The 21,412-nt window shown below is 46.6% G+C and overlaps 1 protein-coding gene across 6 annotated transcripts in view; it reads right to left on the bottom strand.

Moving 5' to 3' along the window:
- The window catches only part of GIGYF1 (GRB10 interacting GYF protein 1), a 459,255-nt gene that overhangs the window by 376,228 nt on the left and 61,615 nt on the right, over positions 1–21,412 (bottom strand). For 5 of the 6 annotated variants that reach the window (XM_029581610.1, XM_029581609.1, XM_029581612.1 and 2 more), the window contains one exon: positions 13,828–13,915. In XM_029581610.1, coding sequence (XP_029437470.1) covers positions 13,828–13,862 — 35 coding nt within the window. In that variant the 5' untranslated portion in view covers positions 13,863–13,915. The remainder of the gene's footprint in view (positions 1–13,827; positions 13,916–21,412) is intronic. The other variant, XM_029581611.1, reaches the window with a different exon arrangement.

Raw genomic sequence — 21,412 nt, 5'->3', positions numbered from 1 at the left:
AGCTGCAGAACAGGCCTTGAAGCCACTGGTAGATTTCTTCACCATGTTCCAGAGGAAAACAAAACCTTTACCCCCCTTTTTCTTTTTGAAAAGATTAGCACTGAAAAGTGCTGTTGTGGGTTGCTAAAGGTTAGAGAGAAGTTTTTGTTTCTGACTAAGAAAAGTCATCAGAAGACACAGAAAAACTGAAAACACTGAGGAGATTCAATGGTAACACCTGAGCGGGAACTCCCACACATGCTCAGTATAGCTCAAAGCTCTACTAGCTTAGAGAGACAGTTCCATTCAGTGCCGCCGGATAATGTCTAATTCAGCCCTACTTATTGACGGAAAAAAGAATGGAGAAATTTCTTACCTGATAATTTTGTTTTCCTTAGTGTAGACAGATGTACTCAGGGACCAGAGGGTTTATGCTCCCCTGCAAGCAGATGGAGCAAGCTGATGTCTCAGTATATATAACCTGCAGTGACCCCAGCCTACCAGTATTCTCTTCAAAAGCAACTGTAGACAGACTAGCAAAAAACATGATTAAAAACAAATAACTAGAACTGTACTCAACCAACCATAAACACTGAACTCACATAAGATTCTAGGTACCCCAAAACTAGGGATGAACACTTACCAGTATTCCCTTGGGACCCAGAATCCCACAGAGCTACTGGTACACTCATGCGGGCAACCAAGGGCGGGAAGCTTGGTCCATTTAACTACACTAAGGAAAACGAAATTATCAGGTGAGTAATTTCTCCATTTGCTGGCATTTAGCCAGATAGACTCAGGATCAGTGGGATATACCAAAGCTATTCCCCAACAGGGTGGAAAGCTGCCCGCGATCCAGTCAACATCGCACGGCAAAGGCTGCATCCTCCTAGCATGCACATCCAGACAATAAAACCTGGAAAAAAGTGTGTAAGAGGACCACGTCGCAGCTCAGCAGATATCAACAGCAGACAGACTAATCGCTGCCGATGGCACTGCCTGAGCTCTTCTGAAATGAGCCCTAACCTGAGTAGGCAACAGCTTTCCAGCATCCACAATCGTGGCAGTGACCACCTCCTTAATCCAACGAGCTATGGTAGCCCACGAAGCTGGAGCACCCTGCTTACTCCCGCCATGGAGAACAAACAGGCGCTCCATATTTCAAAAAGATTCAGACCTCCAGAAACCGCACAACAAGATGCTTAACATCCAAGGAGCGCAAAAGGCGAAACTCCTCTGCATCCCTGACCTTACCCAGGGATGGCAAGGAGATGGGACTGATTCAAATGAAAGTCCAAGACTACCTTGGGCAAGAATGGAACAATACACAGCTGTAATGACCCAGACACACCCAAAGCAACAGCTCCCGGCAAGATAATGCCTGCAACTCAGAAATCCGAAGTGCAGAACATATAGCCATCAGGAATTCAGTCTTCAAAGTCAATCGTAAGAAAAGGCTACGCAGTAGTCAGACGTAGGGCCCGCCAAAACGTTTAGCACCAAATTAATACTCCACAATGGAACCGGTAACCTCAAGGGAGGCCGAAGGTGCTTCACTCCCTTCAAAAAATGGACCATATCAGGATGAGATGACAAGGAAACACCAATCACCAGGTCTCTGAAACAGGCAAGAACTACCACATGCACCTTCAAGGAATTAAAGGCCAAGCCTTTGTTCAATCCATCCTGCAAAAAATCCAGAAAGAGGAATCTTAACTAAAGGAGGAAGAACACCCCGCTCCTCACACCAAGCCTCAAAAACTCTCCAAACCCGTACATTAGCCAAGGAAGTGGAGAACTTGCAAGCGCGGCGTAAAGTGGCAATCACCACAGAAGAATAGCCACGCTTTAACAGATGAGCCTTCTCAAGGCAGATCTTTGTGAAGAACCGGTCCCTGCTAAAGGAGATCCACGTGCGGCAAAAGACGAAGGGGGGCCTCCACCAGGAGTCATTGCAAATCCACACACCATGGACGCCTGGGCCAGTCCAGCGCCACCAGGAGTACTAGCCCCCTGTGGCTTTCGATCTTGCGAATTATCCTGTCCAGCAAGGACCACGAAGCAAAGGCATAAAGCAATCTGTCTTCCAGTCAGCAATGTACGAGAGCATCTATTCCCAGGGACCACAGATCTCTCCTGCAACTGTAGAAGCGAGGAACCTTCACATTTTGAAAAGTCGCCAGCAGATCTAGGAACGAAAGGCCCCAGCGATTCACAATCAGCTGAAATGCTTTGGCTAACACCACCCACTCTCCTGGGTCTAGACTCTCCCTGCTGAGAAAGTCCGCTCTTACATTGTCTTTTCCTGCAATGTGAGAGGCCGAGATCATCTGCAGGTTATTTTCCACAAGCTGGTCTATTTCCTGTGAAATTTGCTGGCTCTTGGTTACTCCCTGGTGATTGATATAGGCCACTGTCGTCACGTTGTCCAACATCACGCAAACCATTTGATTTTGCAGCCTGTGGCTGAACTGCAAGCATGCCAGCCGTACTGCCCGGGCCTCCAGGCAATTGATGTTCCAGCGGGAATCTTCGGCATTCCAGTGCCCCCAGGGCTTCTAACTCCAGACAGTGAGCCCCTCAACCATGGAGGCTCACATCTGTCGTGAATACAAACCAGGCTGGAGAGGACAAGGAACTTCCTTTCTCAGATGATCCTTCTGCAACCACCACTGGAGGTGGAAGCAGATTTCTATCAGCAAGTGGAGCCAAACCGCGGCTTCCTACGAGATAGCAGAAAGCGCTCAAGAGGACGCATATTCACCCTTGCCCACGGCACCACTTCCAGTGTAGCTGCCATCAAGCTGAGTACCTATAGGTAGGACCACACCATCGGGCATATGGTGTTCATCAACTGATGCACTTGAGACATCAATCTCTGGATCTGAACTTCCAGTAGGAAAACTCTGTGCAGTCTCGTGTCGAACTGGACCCCCAGAAACTACGACAACTAGGATGGTTGAAGAATGCTCTTGGTCAGGATCACCACAAAACCAAGCCCCTGCAAATATGGAGATCACACTGTGTGTCACCAGGCAGCTCTCTTCCTGAAACTTGGCTTGAATCAGCCAGTCGTCCAAATATGGGTGCACCAGGATTCCTTCTTTTCGCAAGGCCGCCACTACCACCACCATAATCTTGGAAAATGTTCTGGGAACTCTGGCTAGACCAAAAGGCAGCGTCCGAAACTGATAATGGCGCCCCATCATCGCAAAGCATAGAAAATGGTGTTCCAATCGGATGGGAATATGAAGGTAAGCCTCTGACAGATCCAAGGAGGTCAGAAATTCCCCCGACTGAACAGCCATTATTACATGGCTTAAGGTTTCCATTCGAAAATGAGTCACCCTTCAAGTGACTGTTGACCTTCTTGAAATCCAAGATGGGATGAAGGGAGCCCTCCTTCTTGGGCACCTCAAAATAAATGGAATATCGCCCCACACTCTCTCGAGACGTGGGCACCAGAACCACAGCCCTCAGTCTTGAGGAGCCTTTGAAGCGTGAATGCCACTGCCTGCTTCTTCTGCAGGGAGTGGCAAGGGGACAAAATGAACACTGCAAAATTCCAGTTCATACCCTTTGCATATCACCTCCAGGACCTACTGGTCCGATGTGATCTTGCCCCACCTCCGATAAAACAGAGAGACATCCCCTTATTTCCTGCTCCGGAAGGTGGGTCAGCAAACTTTCATTGGGAAGCTCGGGAAGGTCCACCACCCAAGCCCTCGCCTCTCTTGGGCTGCTGGGGATGAAAGGACTGAGACCTACCGAAAGGCTGTCCCTCTGTAGGGACGAACACGCCTGGAACCCTGGAAACAACCCCTCTTACCAAAAGGGCGCTGTAACTGTTTCTTATCCTCCGGCAACCGAGGCACCAGAGACTTGCTCCACTTACTGAACAGTTTCTCCAACTTGCTCCCAAACAAGAGCATGCCTTTAAAGGGCATCTTGGTAAGACTGACTTTGGAAGCTGTCAGCTGACAATTTCGCAACCAGAGTTGACGACTGGCCGCAACCACTAAAGCCACTCCTCTGGCCGAGGTCTAGACCAAATCACAGCCTGCATCTGCTAAAAAGGCGGCGGCAAGCTCCATAACCGTTCTGTAATTCCCTCCAGACTCATCAAATTCCTGAGAAAGCAGACAAGATCTCACCACTAGGGCGCAATAGGAAGCAATCTGTAAATTCATCACCACTGCCACAAAGGCTTGCTTAAGAACAGCCTCAATCCTTCTAATCATGTACATCCTTCAAGGCTGCTCCTCCTCCTCCTACGGGGATAGTCATCCGCTTAGACATGGCACATACCAGAGCATCCACTTTCAGAAAACACAAACACTCTCTCACAGCTGGATCCAAGGGGTAAAGGTCTTCCAATGTCCGACCCCCTTTAAAATTAGCCTCTGGGCATTCCACTCCAGATCAATCAATTCCTGGATGGCATCAATCACCAGAAAAAAAAAACAAGTGGCTTTACGTAAGGAAACCAAAATGGGATTCTTCATCGGATCTGACATAGCATCCAAACCAGTAACACCCAGCTGTTTCAAGGTCTGAGAAATCAGGGTCGGCAATTCATCTCTATGAAAGAACCACATGGTTCGATACAGTTCCAGCCTTGGAGGAATTTCCCCATCTTCCAGGGAATCAGGTTCAACCTCATCAGTACCATCTGAATTCCTGTTGGAAACACCCGCAGGGAGCCAAGGCGAGATCTGGCACTTAAGCATAGGACTGGAAGAGGGAGGAACCACCGGCTAAGGGTCAGACCAGACAGAAATGGGGAAAGTAGAGGATTGCGCCTGAAGAAAAGTTTGTAAGCTTTGAAAAAAATTCCACCCAAGAAAAAGCAGCCAGATCCAGACCAAGCCCAGAAAGAACTGGAGTTGGTCCCACAAAGTTGCCCTTGCCAGCAGAGGAGCCAGTCAAGGGAGCACCAAGATGTGGCGTCCCTGCAGTCAAGGCCATGGCCAACCCATTATCAGAATGGGAAGAGCCAGGCTTAGCAAAATCAGAGGAAGACACCTCTCTCTGAGCACCTGAGCAGCGCTGACATAGGTTAGAAGCCAGGTAAGGCTGAGAAGTCCTAATATGACAGGCCACACAAATAGGAAGAAATGAATATTGGTTCTTCCCTACTAATTTTCGTTCCTGTAATACCACAGATCAGTCAAGAAAAGTGGGTTGTGTATCCCTGCCAGCAGGTGGAGTCAGAGAACAATTAGAACTTTGGGCACTGCTACATGACAAGAGAGTGCCACCTGCAGTCCCTCAGTAATGGCCTGTACCCAAGCCCACACTAACAGAACTAACTCGCGGCAGAGGTTGAAACCCAAACAAAAAAAATGACAACCTGCGGCCTCAAACAGACTCAGAAACTCCTCCATCGAGTAACTCTGTCAACACGGAGCTCCATAATTTAAAAAAAACAACAGCAAATCGTAAGGCAATGCAGTCTTTCGGTATCTGAAGAAAGGGGTGGGCCTCTGGACTGATCTGTGGTATTACAGGAACGAGAATTAGCAGGTAAGAACCAAATTTTCATTTCCTGAACATACCCAGATCAGTCCAGAAAAGTGGGATGTACCTAAGTCACCTTACACTGGGCGGGAACCCGAAAGACCCGCATGCAATACACTCTCACCTAAGAACATAAGAAATTGCCATGCTGGGTCAGACCAAGGGTCCATCAAGCCCAGCATCCTGTTTCCAACAGAGGCCAAACCAGGCCACAAGAACTTGGCTATTACCCAAACACCAAGAAGATACCATGCTACTGATGCAATTAATAGCAGTGGCTATTCCCTAAGTAAACGATTAATAGCAGTTAATGGACTTCTCCTCCAAGAACCCATCCAAACCTTTTTTTGAACCCAGCTATACTAACTGCACTAACCACATCCTCTGGCAACAAATTCCAGAGCTTTATTGTGCGTTGAGTGAAAAAGAATTTTCTCCGATTAGTCTTAAATGTGCTACTTGCTAACTTCATGGAATGCCCCCTAGTCCTTCTATTATTCGAAAGTGTAAATAACCGAGTCACATCTACTCGTTCAAGACCTCTCATGATCTTAAAGACCTCTATCATATCCCCCTTCAGCAGTCTCTTCTCCAAGCTGAAAAGCCCTAACCTCTTCAGCCTTTCCTCATAGGGGAGCTGTTCCATCCCCTTTATCATTTTGGTTGCCCTTCTCTGTACCTTCTCCATTGCAACTATATCTTTTTTGAGATACGGCGACCAGAATTGTACACAGTATTCAAGGTGTGGTCTCACCATGGAGCGATATAGAGGCATTATGACATTTTCCGTTTTATTAACCATTCCCTTCCTAATAATTCCTAACATTGTTTGCTTTTTTGACTGCTGCAGCACACTGAGCAGACGATGTCAATATATTATCCACTATAACGCCTAGATCTCTTTCTTGGGTGGTAGCTCCTAATATGGAACCTAACATCGTGTAACTACAGCAAGGGTTATTTTTCCCTATATGCAACACCTTGCACTTGTCCACATTAAATTTCATCTGCCATTTGGATGCCCAATCTTCCAGTCTTGCAAGGTCCTCCTGTAATGTATCACAGTCTGCTTGTGATTTAACTACTCTGAATAATTTTGTATCATCCGCAAATTTGATAACGTCACTCGTATTCCTTTCCAGATCATTTATATATATATATATTGAAAAGCACCGGTCCAAGTACAGATCCCTGAGGCACTCCACTGTTTACCCTTTTCCACTGAGAAAATTGACCATTTAGTCCTACTCTCTGTTTCCTGTCTTTTAACCAGTTTGTAATCCACGAAAGGATTCATCATCATCATCATCTTTAACGCCCAAGCGATAATGTCTAGTGAAAGTGTGTAAAGAAGACCACACTGCCGTCCTACAAATCTCCTGAGGCGACAGGAGTTGACACTCCACCGAAGAGATCGCTTGTGCCCTGGTTGAGTGTGCTGAGACCCAATGGCACTTGATGCCCTCGGGAAATGTAGGCTGAGCCGATGGCTTCCTTAATCCAACGAGAGATGGTCGCCTTAGACGCCTTGTCACTCTGTTTGTGCCCCCCCCCCCCAAACAGGAGAAACAAGTGATCCGAACGTTGGAAATTATTAGTAACCTCCAGGTAGCGCAGCAAAATACGCCGGACATCCAATAGATGAAGATCCCTGCCCTGAGTGGAATCCCGAGCCCAGTGCAGAAAACCAGGAAGATCCACCGCCTGATTGACATGGAAGGCCGAAACCACTTTGGGAAGGAACGAGGGAACCGTGCGCAGGGAAATTCTATAGTCATAAATCCAAAGAAAGGGATCGCGGCACAACATGCCTGCAATTCCGAAATCTGGCGGGCCGAGCAAATAGCCACCAAAACACACTGTTTTTAAAGTCAGATCCTTCAACGAAGCCCTGCGCAGAGGCTCAAAGGGGGCTTCGCACAGCGCCCGGAGAACTAGATTCAAACTCCAATCGGGACATAAAAGCCGGACAGGCGGACACAGATGTTTAACCCCTTTGAGAAAGCGAGCAATATCCGGATGGACAGCTAGAGACACACCAACCGACCCCGCAAGGTGCCCAACACTGCCACCTGAACCCGAAGGGAATTAAACGCTAACCCCCTAGCGAGTCCTTGCTGCAAAAATTCAAGCACCCGGATGATGTCCACCGTCAACGGATTGCAGGAGCGTTGGAGACACCATGCCTCAAACAGTTTCCAAACGCGAACATAAGATTAACAACTGAAAAAAAGCAATTTAAAGCTGATTTAAAAACTTGGCTGTTTAAATGCGCATTTGCAGAATATGAATCAGCTAACCAGCATGACCAGAAATAAGCAAACCACCCTGATGAGCTATCCCCTATATATTTTAGTTTAATTTTATCTTAGTGTTTTATGATTATGCTATTTATTTAATCTATGATTTTATCTTTCTTAACAGCTAATTTATTCTTTTACCTTATATAGTTTTTAGCTGTTACTATTTATGATTATTGTATTTCTAATCTTTTTATCATGTGTGAACCGATGTGAAGGCTTGTCTGATGTGTCGGTATATAAAAACCAATAAACTAAACTAAGCCATAGACGTGGCTGGACGGCGAGCCTGTAGGAGCATGGAAATAACCTGCTCGGAATAACCCTTCAAGCGTAAACGTCGCTTCCAAAAGCCAGGCCGCGAGAGAGAAGTGATCCTCCCAATCCGAAAATATGGGCCCCTGATGGAGAAGATGCGGTAGATGAAAGAGTTGCAATGGACCCTCTAGGGCCAGGCGAATCAGATCCGCAAACCACAGGCGACGCGGCCACTCCGGCACCACCAGAACCACCCTGCCGGGATGGAGTTCAATGCGACGAAGAAGTCGACCGATTTATTTATTTTATTTATTTTTAATTTTTATATACCGGAATTCCTGTATGCAATACAAATCATTCCGGTTTACAAGTAACGAAAAGGTTGCCCTGGTCTGGGAGGTTAGACCGGGGTTTTGTACATAGAACATTAAACATTGAACAATAACAATCAACCATTAAACATTATTACAAGGAACATTGAAGGTAAAAATAACATTTAGCAAATGGCAATTAACATTATTAGTATTTTGGAATAGAATGTGTGTGTACAACTTTTTACAAGGAACTTTAGTAGTGAAGATAATCTGCAAATGTACTGTTATATAGTATGTAAATAATGACTGTTAAATAAACATAACGAATAAGCAAGTACATATATGTAATTAAGTGCAAGGTGTTAATGTCAACCTGCAATGGTTGGAACTGAGAGTTATGCTGAGGTGCCTATTTACCCTCTGGGAATTGAAAGGCTTGACTGAAGAGCCAGGTTTTTAACCGTTTTTTGAACTCTGGTAGACTAGGTTCGAGTTGACTAGGTTCGAGATGAGGGGCCACGGAGGAAAGGCGTATAGAAGAATTCCCTTGGGCCAGGAACACACCAGCGCGTCGAGACCCACCGAGCCCTGCTCTCACCGACAGCTGAAAAATCTGTCTGTCTTCGCATTCGCCCTGATTGCCATCAGATCCAACTGTGGCACACCCCACCAGGCGCAAATGAGGTTCCACGCATCGCGGGACAGTTCCCATTCCCAGGATCGAATTGTCTGCTGAGAAAATCGGCCTGCACGTTCTCCACTCCTGCGAAGTGAGAAGCTGCAATTCCCTGGAAATGGCGCTCCGCCCAGGCGAACAGGAGGCGCGCCTCGAGCGCAACCGCAAGACTTCTTGTGCCCCCTTGGCAGTGGATGTAAGCTACAGTCGTCGCATTGTCTGAGAACACGCAAACCATGCTGTTCCGTATCCAGGGGAGAAACGCCTGTAAAGCTAGCCGTACGGCTCTTGTCTCGAGCCAATTGATGGACCAGGACCCCTCCATCAGAGACCAGAGCCCTTGGGCATTTCTGTCTGCACACACTGCTCCCCAGCCGGACAGACTGGCATCGGTGGAGATTATTATCCAATCCGGAGGATCCAAGTCCATTCCCCGTTCCAGATTGTCGCGCGACAGCCACCACGACAGACTAAGTCTGGACTCGGGAAGTAGCAGCATTGGGAGATGGAACAGTTCCGACAACGGACTCCCGCACGACAAGAGCACACGTTGCAACGGTCGCAAGTGAGCGAACGCCAGGGCACCAAATCCAAGCTGGAAGCCATGGAACCCAGGACTTGCAGATGATGCCACACTGTGGGCTGCTCGCTCTGCAGGAGAGCGTGAATCTGTTCTTGTAACTTCCACAGACGATCCTCCGCCAGAAAACACCTTGCCTTGTAATGTATCGAATCGCGCTCCCAAGTAAATCAGCTTCTGGGTGGGTTCCAAATGATTTTTCTGTACATTGATGACCCACCCGAGTGACTATAAGGTGACCATCATTGTGTGGACGGACCGTACGCAATCCTCCCAAGACTTGGCGCAAATCAACCAGTCGTCTAGGTAAGGATGGACCAGAATACCCTCCTTGCGAAGGAAAGTCGCTACCACCACCATAATCTTGGTGAAAGTCCGAGGAGCTGTGGCAAGGCCAAATGGAAGGGCTCGAAACTGGAAGTGCTGACCCAAGATCTTGAAGCACAGGAACCGCTGATGATTCATCCGGACCAGAATATGAAGATACGCCTCCGTGAGATTCAGGGACGCTAGAAACTCTCCCTTTCAAACCGCCGCCATCACAGTGAGTAGGGTTTCCATACGAAAACGAGGGACCCTGAGACAACGATTGAGTTTCTGCAGATCGAGGATGGGACGAAAAGTGCCCTCCTTTTTTGGTCCAAGAAGTAAATTGAATACCGTCCCCGTCCCTGCTGCACTTCCAGCACCGGGACAATGGCTCCGAGGTCGAGCAGCTGCTGCAGGGTATCCTGTACTGCCTCGAGTTTGGCGCAAGAGAACACACGGGACTCCACGAACACTTCCCGGACTGGACGTGCAAACTCCAGGGCGTAACCATCCCTGATCACCTCCAAGACCCAGCAGAGGTTATTCTTGCCCATTCCGTGTAAAAGCCGGATAATCTGCCTCAGACAGCTTCTACGACGAAATGGGTGCTCGTGGCTTCATTGGGCGGGTTTACTGCTACCCGCCCCGAGGTGTCCAGAGTCCCTCCTCGGAGCAGCAGCCACCGCGAAAGGACTGTTGGCGACCCGGTGTTGACTTGGGACCCGCCGGAGTGGAATATCTGCCAGATCGAAAACGGCGAGAGTCCCGAAAACGAGTCAGAGGGGGAAAAACTTTCTTGGTCGCTCTTCTATCCTCTGGCAACCTATGGTCCTTGGACTCCCCGAGGAGTTTGACCAACTGATCCAACTCTTCTCCAAAGAGAAGCTTACCCTTGAAGGGAAGGTTACAAAGTTGGGATTTTGAGGAGAGATCCGCTGCCCAATTCCGTAACCAGAGAAGGCGACGAGCTGCCACCATGGACACCATGGACCAAGCAGAGGTCCGAACGAGATCGTATAGCGCATCTGCTCCATATGCAATTCCAGCTTCCAAACGGGCCAGCTGCAACGCTCTACTGACGGCATCCGCTGCATTAGTACTCGCCTCTTCGACCCAGCACAGGCACGCTCGTTGCATAAGACTAGCGCAGACTGTCGCTCGAAGGCTCAAAGCGGACACTTCAAAAACCCGCTTCAACTGGATCTCCAGCTTTCGGTCCTGCATGTCCTTTAAGACGGCAGATCCCGCCACGGGTATCGTGGTCTTCTTTGTGACCGCCGAGACGGCCGTGTCCACTTTCGGAATCTTCAGCAGGTCCAGCACCTCTGACAACAGTGGGTAGGGCTTTCCCATCGCCTTGCCCACCTTTAAGCCCGCATCCAGAGTATCCCACTCACGGATTACCAGCTTTCGGACTTTCTTAGGCAGTAGAAAAGCTGTTGATGGTCCCCAAATACCATCCAGAACCAGATTAACCCCTTCATTATTGGAATCCTCGAGTAACCTTAAGACAGAGGACATCCAGTACCTGGGGAATAAGCGGACGAAGCTTATCTCGCTTAAACAGGTGGACAACAGTAGGATCATCACCCTCCACCAGAGGGAGGTCATCCCCATCAGGATCATCCGTATCAGTGTCCACCAGATCAGGATTCTGGCCTGGATCCGCACCCGGTAGCTGCGCCGACCCCCAGAATCGGAACCGGCGCCGTCCCTGCCCCAAAACCTGGGTCATGGGGACCCCCCGTGACCATCCTCCCCAGGACGAGAGTGGACCACTGGGCGCTGCTGGGTGGCTGCAGGACATCCCTGCTTCAGAGGGGGCTCAGCGGGATCCCAAGCGCACCCAGGTCTCTTTAAGGAAGTCTGTCTCCGTACCAAAAAGGCCTGATGCATCAACAAGATAAACTCTGGGGAAAAATCTCCCACGTCTACCTCCCCATCCAGGGGGTCCTGCGGGGCCAATTCCCCAGTCCCCAACATCGGATCTACTGCCATGGGGACCAAAGCGGGAGGGGGGAATCCTCTTCTTGCTCAGAGTGTCCCGAGCCACACCCCCCCCCCCCCCCCCCCCCCCGGGACGGGCCTTCCAAACCGGAGCAGTCTGGGCACAACGACGCAGAGTTCAAATTCTGCCTGCGCGCCCCACAGGAGCAGCAGACCGACTATTTTCGCGGCGCCATGCCGGGCCACGTAGCCACGCGGTCAGAGCAGCTGAGAGAAGAAAAAAATAGGCCCGAGACCTGCAGCCATGCGAGCGCCGCCGGCAGCGCAGGAAAAAAAAATTAGAAAAACAAGGCTTCCGCGAGGAGCCGTGCTGTTCAGCCACCTGGGTGCTGAAAACGCAGCCTGGACCCAGTACACACACTGCCTACCTTCACTATCAACCCGGAGCCCCGGGAGAGGAAGGAAACGAAACTGCGACGACTCAAAGCTGCCCCCACCACCTGCTGCACAGCTCTCCCCCCCCCCCCCCCGGTGCTGACTCCTTACCTCAGACTGAAGAGATTTTTTTTTTTTTTTTTAATGAACTTTAAACAACTAAACTACTGAAGCCTGCACTAACAGGGGTCAAGGGAGGAGCTTCGGGGGGAGAAAGACCAGGAGCCCCCAGCCTGTACACCCCGGGACTGAGCAAGCGAAACACAGTCAGGGGGGGTGTCTAACCCCCTGGACGCCCAGCTTTCACTGAGGGAAGGCCCATGAAGGTGCCTAACACCTCAGGAAGCAAACGAGAAGGAAAAATAAAATAAATTTCCTAACTACCCTGAAAAAAACTAAGACTGCAGGAGATGCACACTGAGGGACTGCAGGTGACATTCTCGTTATGTAGCAGTGCCCAAAGTTCTAATTGCTCTCTGACTCCACCTACTGGTAGGGATACACAACCCACTTTTCTGGACTGACCTGGGTATGTTCAGGAAGCTTAGGCTTCTTGCTTATCAGCACCATCACTGCAACAAACATGCATCAGAACGGCTCGCACTCAAAAATGAAATGCGCCCAAAAAAATAATCATGTAGAAGAAAGCAGAGCAAGGCGCACGCACACCCATGCGCAAAGTTAAGCATGTAAACAAGTTTGTTCGCATAAAAAGCGCACCCAAAAACTGAGTGCACAACGCATGTGCAGTGTACACACTGCGAATACAGACAGCCTAGAGAGGGCTGCAGAATACGCACAAGAGCGCGCGAAAACAGCCGCCACAGTGTACAAGAAAAAAGCCTAAGTGTGGGGCCTAGCCCACCGGGGGCCGCTCAACCTGCCGGGCTGCCCAGTTCCCCAACTCCAACAAGAAGCGGGAAAGAACATCAGCACGGCGTGCTGAGAACGGAGAAAGTCTTGAAAACCCTCTAGCCGTCTCTGATTCAAGTAAAACTTTTTTAAACCTTACCTGCACTCAGTATTTACTGGCTGAGTACAGCAACCATCTCCGGCTGCAGGGGGAAATGACATCTGCCGTCACCGCCGTGTTCTGCCTCCTTTATCCACTGCCTTTCAGCTGAACTAGCAGCTAAGTCCACGCCGGAAAACCCAACTACCAGACCAAGGCACACCTCTGAGGGACCACGGAAATCGCCTCAGGAATTCTCAACTGGGGAACGGAACTTTAGGTATCACCGCATGAGCGGGGCTTTCTTTTCCTGAATTTAGAATTTCAAATTTCTCCTTTCACAAAGCTCAAAGCAATCCCCATAGGAGATGCATGTCCACCATCTGCTGGAGATGGAGAATACTGGCAAGCTGCAAGGTTATAATATACTGTGACGTCAACTTGCTCCGTCTCCATCTGCTGACAGGGAAGGTCCTTGAGTCCATCTGTCTACACACTAGGAAATATATATTTTATTTTAGCCATTTCCCCAAAAGTAACGAACAAGAGCATATTACCATTCTGGCCCAAAGTTGAGGGTCTCAGCAGCCATATTTGTTTCTCCTTTCAACTTTCTTTTTTATTTTGCTATTCTTTAAATGACCTAAAATAGAAGAAATGAGAATGTACTTTAAATATCAGAATGAAGAAAGTTTTTCTGCAGCACATCTCATTGGAATGCAACAAACCTGAACTCCTCCTTCCCCCTTCTAACGGCAAGAAGCTACGCACAATTTCTCCTCACCTCACAACCAGGTAAATATGTATCAGCAGTAGTAAACACTTAAAAAGGGAAAATAAAATAATTCACTCTCCAATTCCTCAAAATCAGATCATGCCTGGACATTCCATAAAGGTGCCTGGAGAGGCAGGGCAGACAGTTGCTGCTACAGTGTCAACTCCTAGTAACCAAGCTGCAATGCTGAGGTCATCTCTTAGAGGTAGTATTTATTTCAAATATTTCTTTTCCACTATTTTCAATAAAATAATACAAGGCAGATTACAACCAAAAGCAAATTACAATTAGAGGCAATATTCCTCCAGCCCTTGAGCTGGCAAGGATCCTCCAGAGCCAACCAGGAATATCTGTGGATGGAGATTAAAAAATGAAGGGGGAAAAAAAAGAAGGAAGCTGACAAAATGCATAATATGACTATGGCATTTCTTCATCTAAACAGCATGAAACGCTCAGATTTTTAGGTACATGAATGAAGCTTGTCACAAGCTCAGATACCATGGTAAAAAGAGAGGCCCTTAGCCAAAAGGAAAAACGACATATCTTAAAATGCCCCTCCCTTTATTTAATGCTTTCTTTTCTAGGTACATTTCATTTTAAGAAGAGCTAGCTATGCAGAGCTCATGCTGTAATCAATCCTGGGCTTCTATCACTGGCACATCCTAATATACAGGCCGATTCAGTAAGTCCGCGGGAGAGCGCCCCCGCTCTCCCGACGCGCGCACAGGAGAGTGGCCTGAATTTAAATGAGACCCGGCGGTAAAAACGGGCAAAAGGAGGCGCTAGGGACACTAGCACGTCCCTAGCGCCTCCTTTTAGAACGGAGCGGCGGCTGTCAGCGGGTTTGACAGCCGACGCTCAATTTTGCCGGCATCAGTTCTCAAGCCCGCTGACAGCCACGGGCTCGGAAACCGGATGCGGCAAAATTGAGCATCCGGTTTTTGACCAGACAGCCGCCGGCCGACCTCAAATTTTTTTTGCTTTTTCTTCTTTTGGAAAGTTTCGGGACCTCCGACTTAATATCGCCATGATATTAAGTTGGAGTATGCCCAGAAAAGCAGTTTTTTACTGCTTTTCTGTGCACTTTCCCGGTGCCCGAAGAAATTAGCGCCTACCTTTGGGTAGGCGCTAATTTCTGAAAGTAAAATGTGTGGCTTGGCTGCACATTTTACTTTCTGTATCGCGCGGGAATACCTAATAGGGCCACTACTGAAAAAAACAAATCTATCACCAGACGATCCGGCTAACTTCTGCCCCATAGCAAACCTGCCGTTCATTTCCAAAATTTTGGAAAGAATAGTAAATAAGAAACTCTCGGAATTCCTGGACAACAACAAATTGCTCTCCCCATCGCAATTCGGTTTCCGTAAAGCTAGAAATACCGAATCCCTATTAATCTCATTAACAGACTCCATCCTCCTAAATCTCGACAAAAACAACCATGCCTGCTCATTCTCCCTAGACCTATCGGCGGCATCTGATACGGTGACCACGCCATTCTCATAGATCAACTTTCGGACATCGGCATCAAAGGCACCGCTCTCAACTGGTTCAAGTCCTTTCCTTCAAAATAGATATTACAAGGTCAAAATCAACAACAGTGAATCACACGCCATCAGTGCCACAAGGATCCTCTCTATCCCCAACCCTGTTCAACATCTACCTGTTACCGCTTTGCCAACTCCTCTCCAAACTAATCTAACTCATTACATATACGCAGATGATGGTCAGATCTTATTATCGATCACTGAATCCCTCTCTAAAACCTTGGAATACCGGAACACCTGTCTTCAATCCATAAACATCCTAACAGCCCTTCACCTGATCCTAAATACCAAGACGACGGAGATCCTCCTCATCACCCAAGAAGGAAATTACTCATTGTCTAACACACTCCCTGCTAATCAACCAAGCTTCTTCCCCCCAAGTCAGAACCTAGGAGTCGTCATGGACAACCAACTGAACTGCAAAATGTCATCAACACCACCACCAAGGACTGCTTTTTTTAAACTTCAAGTCTTAAAACGATTGAGACCTCTCCTCCATTTCCATGACTTCCGAACAGTGCTCCAAGCTATCATTTTCTCAAAATTAGACTATTGCAACTCCCCTACTCTTCGGCCTCCCAGCTAATACCATCAAACCCTTACAGATGCTACAAAACGCTTCAGCAAGGATTCGACCAAGACCAATAAAAGAGACCATATTACACCCATCCTGTGGAACCTGCACTGGCTCCCAATCCAAATTCAGAATCTTATACAAAGTTCTAAACAATCATCCATAAAGCCATTCACAATATCAACCCCCCTGGATCTTAAGTTCCCCACTTCGACTTCACATGCCCTCCTGACCGGTGAGGTCAGCGTATAGAGACACCTTGCTGGCCCACCCCATTAAATCCTCATTAAGGAAGAGAGCCCCTTTCCACGTCTGGACCAACGAATGGAACTCTCTCCCTCCAGAGCTTTGACTAGAACAATGCCCAAACACCTTTAAGAAAAGGACTAAAGACATGGTTGTTTAGTGAAGCCTTTGCCTAACTCTGATGATCCTTGGAACATTTCAGGCAGCGCTGTAGTAGAACTTCTTCACTAGCAAGCCGCTCTGAGTACAGACGAACTATCAAATGTTTTTTCCTCTGCAATACCCTATCCCAGTTATCTCTTTGTTAATCCCATTTCGTTGGATCCAAGTTTTGTTTCTCCCCTGTTAATGTAATGCATCCTTTTTGCAATGGTTATTGTTATAATGTAAACCGAGGCGATTTGTAACTTGTTTACATGAATATCAGTATATAAAAGTGCCAAATAAATAAATCAACGTGCCTTTGAATGTTGCGGGCGCTATTAGGTTCGGGCGGATTGGACACGCGTTTTTGGCCCCTTACTGAATAAGGGGTAAGGGAAAACGTGCGCCAGTGGCGTTGGAGCGCACTGCACTGTATCGGTCTGTTAGTTTCCTCTGGTGCCAGAAGAATAAACTGAACAGTACCATGGCCGACAGCAACCCAAGCTCTCTAAGGCTACTGCTTTGGTAGAATATATTTTCATATATATTTTCAATTTTTTGAAATGCAGAGTTAAAATTAACAGGTTTAAAACCAATTTCTCCTTCCATTACCTTCTGCTCCACCAGTCCCGAACCTATGGGAAAATACCAAAGCCCATCTAAGGGTGAAGGATGACAATCCCACTTTTAAAGACAGATGAACCAAAAATGGTATCATGGTCTAGCGAGAAGATCCAACCAATAGTCTTTGCAAATGTCCCAAAGAAGTCTATGTTGCAGCTTTACATGCCCCCAGTGGATTTTGCCAAAACATCTTTCAGCCCATGATGACACTTGTGCTCTATTGAACGAGCCTTACTCATATTAGGATTCAATTTACCCTTCAGCAAGTAAGCTTAAGAAATAGCATTCTTTAACCATCTAGCCAATCAAGTCTTCGAAGTTGCTTCTCCCTTTCATGGACCACAAAAAAGAACCACAACCTTCCCCTCTCTCAAGATAAAGTTTAAACATCTCCTAACATTCCAAATATCTTAAATACTTTAGACCTTCCTTACTCTCTCTTATTCAAATTAAGTTAAACACAATATGCGATTTAATGAAATGAAGAACACCCAACTTTAGGTTTAAAAAAAAGGGGGGGACTGATCTGAAATAACTTGTATTCTCTGAAAAGCACCAAAAATGGAGACTGCAACAGAATAAGGCCTGCACATTCCACAAATACACCTTGCGGACTAGTAATTAGCAACATTTAAAACACTTCTTTTTAGTTTAAGTCCTTAATTGACGAGTCTGTTCAAAGCCTCAAAAGGTGAACCAGTTAATGCCTTGTACAAACTAAATTTAACTCCCAATGAGGAAAAAAACAGGATTTACAGCAGGATGTACATGCTTCACTGCACATAAACGACCAACATCCCCCTATGGGAAGAAATGAACGCTACCATTAATTTTTCCTTGAAGCTGGGGCTGAAAATACAGCAGAGCCAACCTGACGCCCTGGTTGCAATGATTATGACCACTCTCTCTCTTCCTGACTCCAAAACTATGTGTAAACATTCTTGTAATGAGCCCCCCAACCTGCCAACTAAAATCTGCTGTCAAAAGTTCCCAACGTGGCGTTTCTAGAGGCATTCCCCATCTTCAAATTTGAAAACTGAATCCACCATTTTAGAGATGTCGAACCCCTTCGGACAAAGGAAGCCAAAACCTTAATAATCCTGAGTTGAGGATTCCACCCTGAAAGAAGCGAAATCTGCAGGGCCTCATGTGTGCTCTTGCCCAGGCAACTACTCTAAAGTCGAGGCCATTCGACCTAAAATCTGAAGGTAATGCCACACAGTTGGAGCTTGTTGTACTGAAAATCCCTTTATCTGGGCACAAAGCTTTAAATTCTTTTCTGAGGTAAATAAACCATGCCAGCTACAAAAATCGAACACTGTCCCTAGATATTCCAACTTCTGGGTGGGCTATAAATGACTTTTGAAAAATTGATCGCCCAACCTAGACGATGAAGTAAACAGACCACTATCATCTGATGATTTTTACCCCCTTCGGAGAATGATTGGCCTTTATTAAACTAATCGTCCAAATAAGGGTGAATTAAAATTTTCTCTCTTTCTCAGAAAGGCCACTAAAACCACCATTACCTTTGTAAAAGTTCTTGGAGCCGAAAGCCAAGCCAAACAGAAGGGCCACAAACTGAAAATGTTGGCCTAGTACACAAAATCAAAGATATTTTTGAAATATTGTTTCATGGGAATATGAAAGTAAGCCTCTTTCAGAACAAGGGAAGTTAAAATTCTCCCTGATGAACTGAGGTGGTTAATTACCATGCAAATAGATTCCATATGGAAATGAGGGATATATATTTTGATTTTTATCCCTTTTTAGATCTAATATCTGCTGAACAAACTGTCCTTTTTGGAATCAAAGAACAAATCGAATAATACCCCTTTTGAAACTCTGATAAAGGAACTGGATAAATTGCTTGTAACTGAACCAATCTGTTTAACATCAGATGGACTGCTGACACCTTTACAAGTGAGGTGGGCAGGGTGAAACTACGAAATGATCCTTTACCAAATGCCTTAATTCTGGAGCCATAACTAATGGATTATATCCAAAACCCACTGACTCCGAAGTTAATCTGGATCCACTCTCCAAGAAAAGCCTGTTTAGCTGTCCCCTATTGGCTCACCTAGACAATTAATCCTCGCTTCATTGGTATTACTTGATGCCCCGGAAGATCGGGTAAACACTCCTCTAGGTCTTCTTGCACCGCAAAAGGAGGGAGAGGTGTTCTTCACTTTAACTAGATTGAGGCATTACTCTTTTACCTGCGCTCTATATCTCTAGGCTTCCAAAAACTTGAGTATGGCTTCTATAAAAACGAAAACTTGGTTTAACATTATCCTCAGGTAATCTCACAATTTTTTGGTTCTCCCATACTTTTATATACAATCCAAATCTTTCCCAAAAAGGTATTTACCCTTGAAAGGAAGACGAGACAGCCTGGATTTTGATTAAAAGAATCAGCAGACCAATTTCTTAACCAAAGGAGTCAGCTCCCACAGAAAGAGCCAAAGACCTAGCAGGAAACCTTGATTATATCATATAAAGCATCAGAACTGAGAACGTAGCAGACTTCAACCTTGCTGAGTTAAGTAACTCAGATAAGTTGCTGAATCCAACGAACACTGATCTAGCAACATAAACTAGAACAAACCGCTCCCTGTAAAACCAAAGAGCAAGCAGAAAAAAGATTTTTAAGGAATGCCTCTAACTTACTATCCAGAGCATCTCGAACGAAAGCACCTCCTTCTACAGGAGCAGTAGTTTTCCTAGCAAAGGCAGTGACTGAAGCATCCACCTTAGGCTGTTGAAAAAGACTATCCAAACCTTAAAGGTAACGGATACAATCTATTAAAAATCCTCTGCGATTATAACCAGCTTCAAGAAATTCCCACTCAGCCAGGATCATAGCTTTCAATCTCTTGATGAAGAGGGAAAGTAGAAGCCGCTTTACGCGAACCTCGCAGAATAAGATCCCAATCAGCAACAGGTTCATCTTTCTCCTCAAGATGTAAGGCTGCCGAAATCTGTAAAATAGCACAGCCATCTCCTCCTTATGGAACAATCTAATCTGTTTCCTCCTCATCCTCTGACTGAATCTCGCCTTCTTCTAGAGATTGAGAATGCTTCCACCTCTATCATCCTCCATAGCTAAATACGGAGGACAATTTAAATCCAGAGATAGAGTTTCTGCATCCACTGTATCCAATCTCTTTCTCTTTTGAAATCTCACTGACTTGGCCATAGAAACAGCAGGCTGCAAGTGATTCATATCATCACGAGCCTCTTGTTAAAGCATTAAATGCCTGATGCAAAAATCTAAAAAATTCTGGCAAAAATGATGCTGAGCCACTGGCAGTCACATCCTGCTTTGACTCAGTAAGAAAAATCAAGCCCCGGCAGCAACCTGGCAGTCCCTGAGCCGCACAGACCTCCCTTTAACGATGACACTCCCAGTGTGTTATCCAAAACGGGCTGCCGAATCCAGATCAGCCGTTATAACTGGTTTGCTATCGACTGTTCCCCTGCAGGAGAAGCTGCTCTTGATCGCGGGTTTCGCATGCCAGCAACAGGTTCATGCGACACTACCTTTTTGGCTGTCACTGAAACCTTCAACAATTCCAGAGATTCAGCCTTACCTGGCAAAAGGAAAACATAACATTCCTTCACAGGAACTGCATTTCGCCTCCACAGCCACCACAGCAACGTTTCTCCAACATCAGAATTATAAAAATTCAGCTTCCAGCAGCAAATGTTAGATAAAGCAAAGCTTTGATGCAGGGTAAATAGCTAAATCATCCACTACTGGATTGAATTAAGACACAGCCACAGAACCCTTTACCACAACAATGGTAATAGAGTAGGGCAATTAGTGACTCTGGCTCACTTCACTGCAGGAGCACATCTGCAGGAGCATGGCATAAAACACTGCCACTTTGACAAGTAAAGGGGCTAAATTTAGCACACAATCCTTTAAGATCCGCTGAGAACCCTCCTCATATATTAAAATAAAGTTCCCATCCAATGGCTGGAGGCAGAGAACACTGGCTGAGTTGGTTCTAACTTGTGTTTATGTTTCTATCTGTCGTCATTTAAAAAAAAAAAGTTTTAGAACTCTGCCTCCATTTGGCTAGATGGGGCGGATAAACCCATAGGTTTCAGGACTGGTGGAGCAGAAGGTAATAGACGAACCTATTACATTTATTTTTTTGGCTTACAGCTGCCTCTGGCTGCTTTTGGACATCCAGCTCACTCACAATCTGTCCCAATGGAGTTAA

Source organism: Rhinatrema bivittatum, chromosome 16 (assembly GCF_901001135.1).
Source record: "Rhinatrema bivittatum chromosome 16, aRhiBiv1.1, whole genome shotgun sequence".
Classification (NCBI taxonomy): domain Eukaryota; kingdom Metazoa; phylum Chordata; class Amphibia; order Gymnophiona; family Rhinatrematidae; genus Rhinatrema; species Rhinatrema bivittatum.
This window is presented reverse-complemented; position numbering and strand designations above follow the sequence as displayed.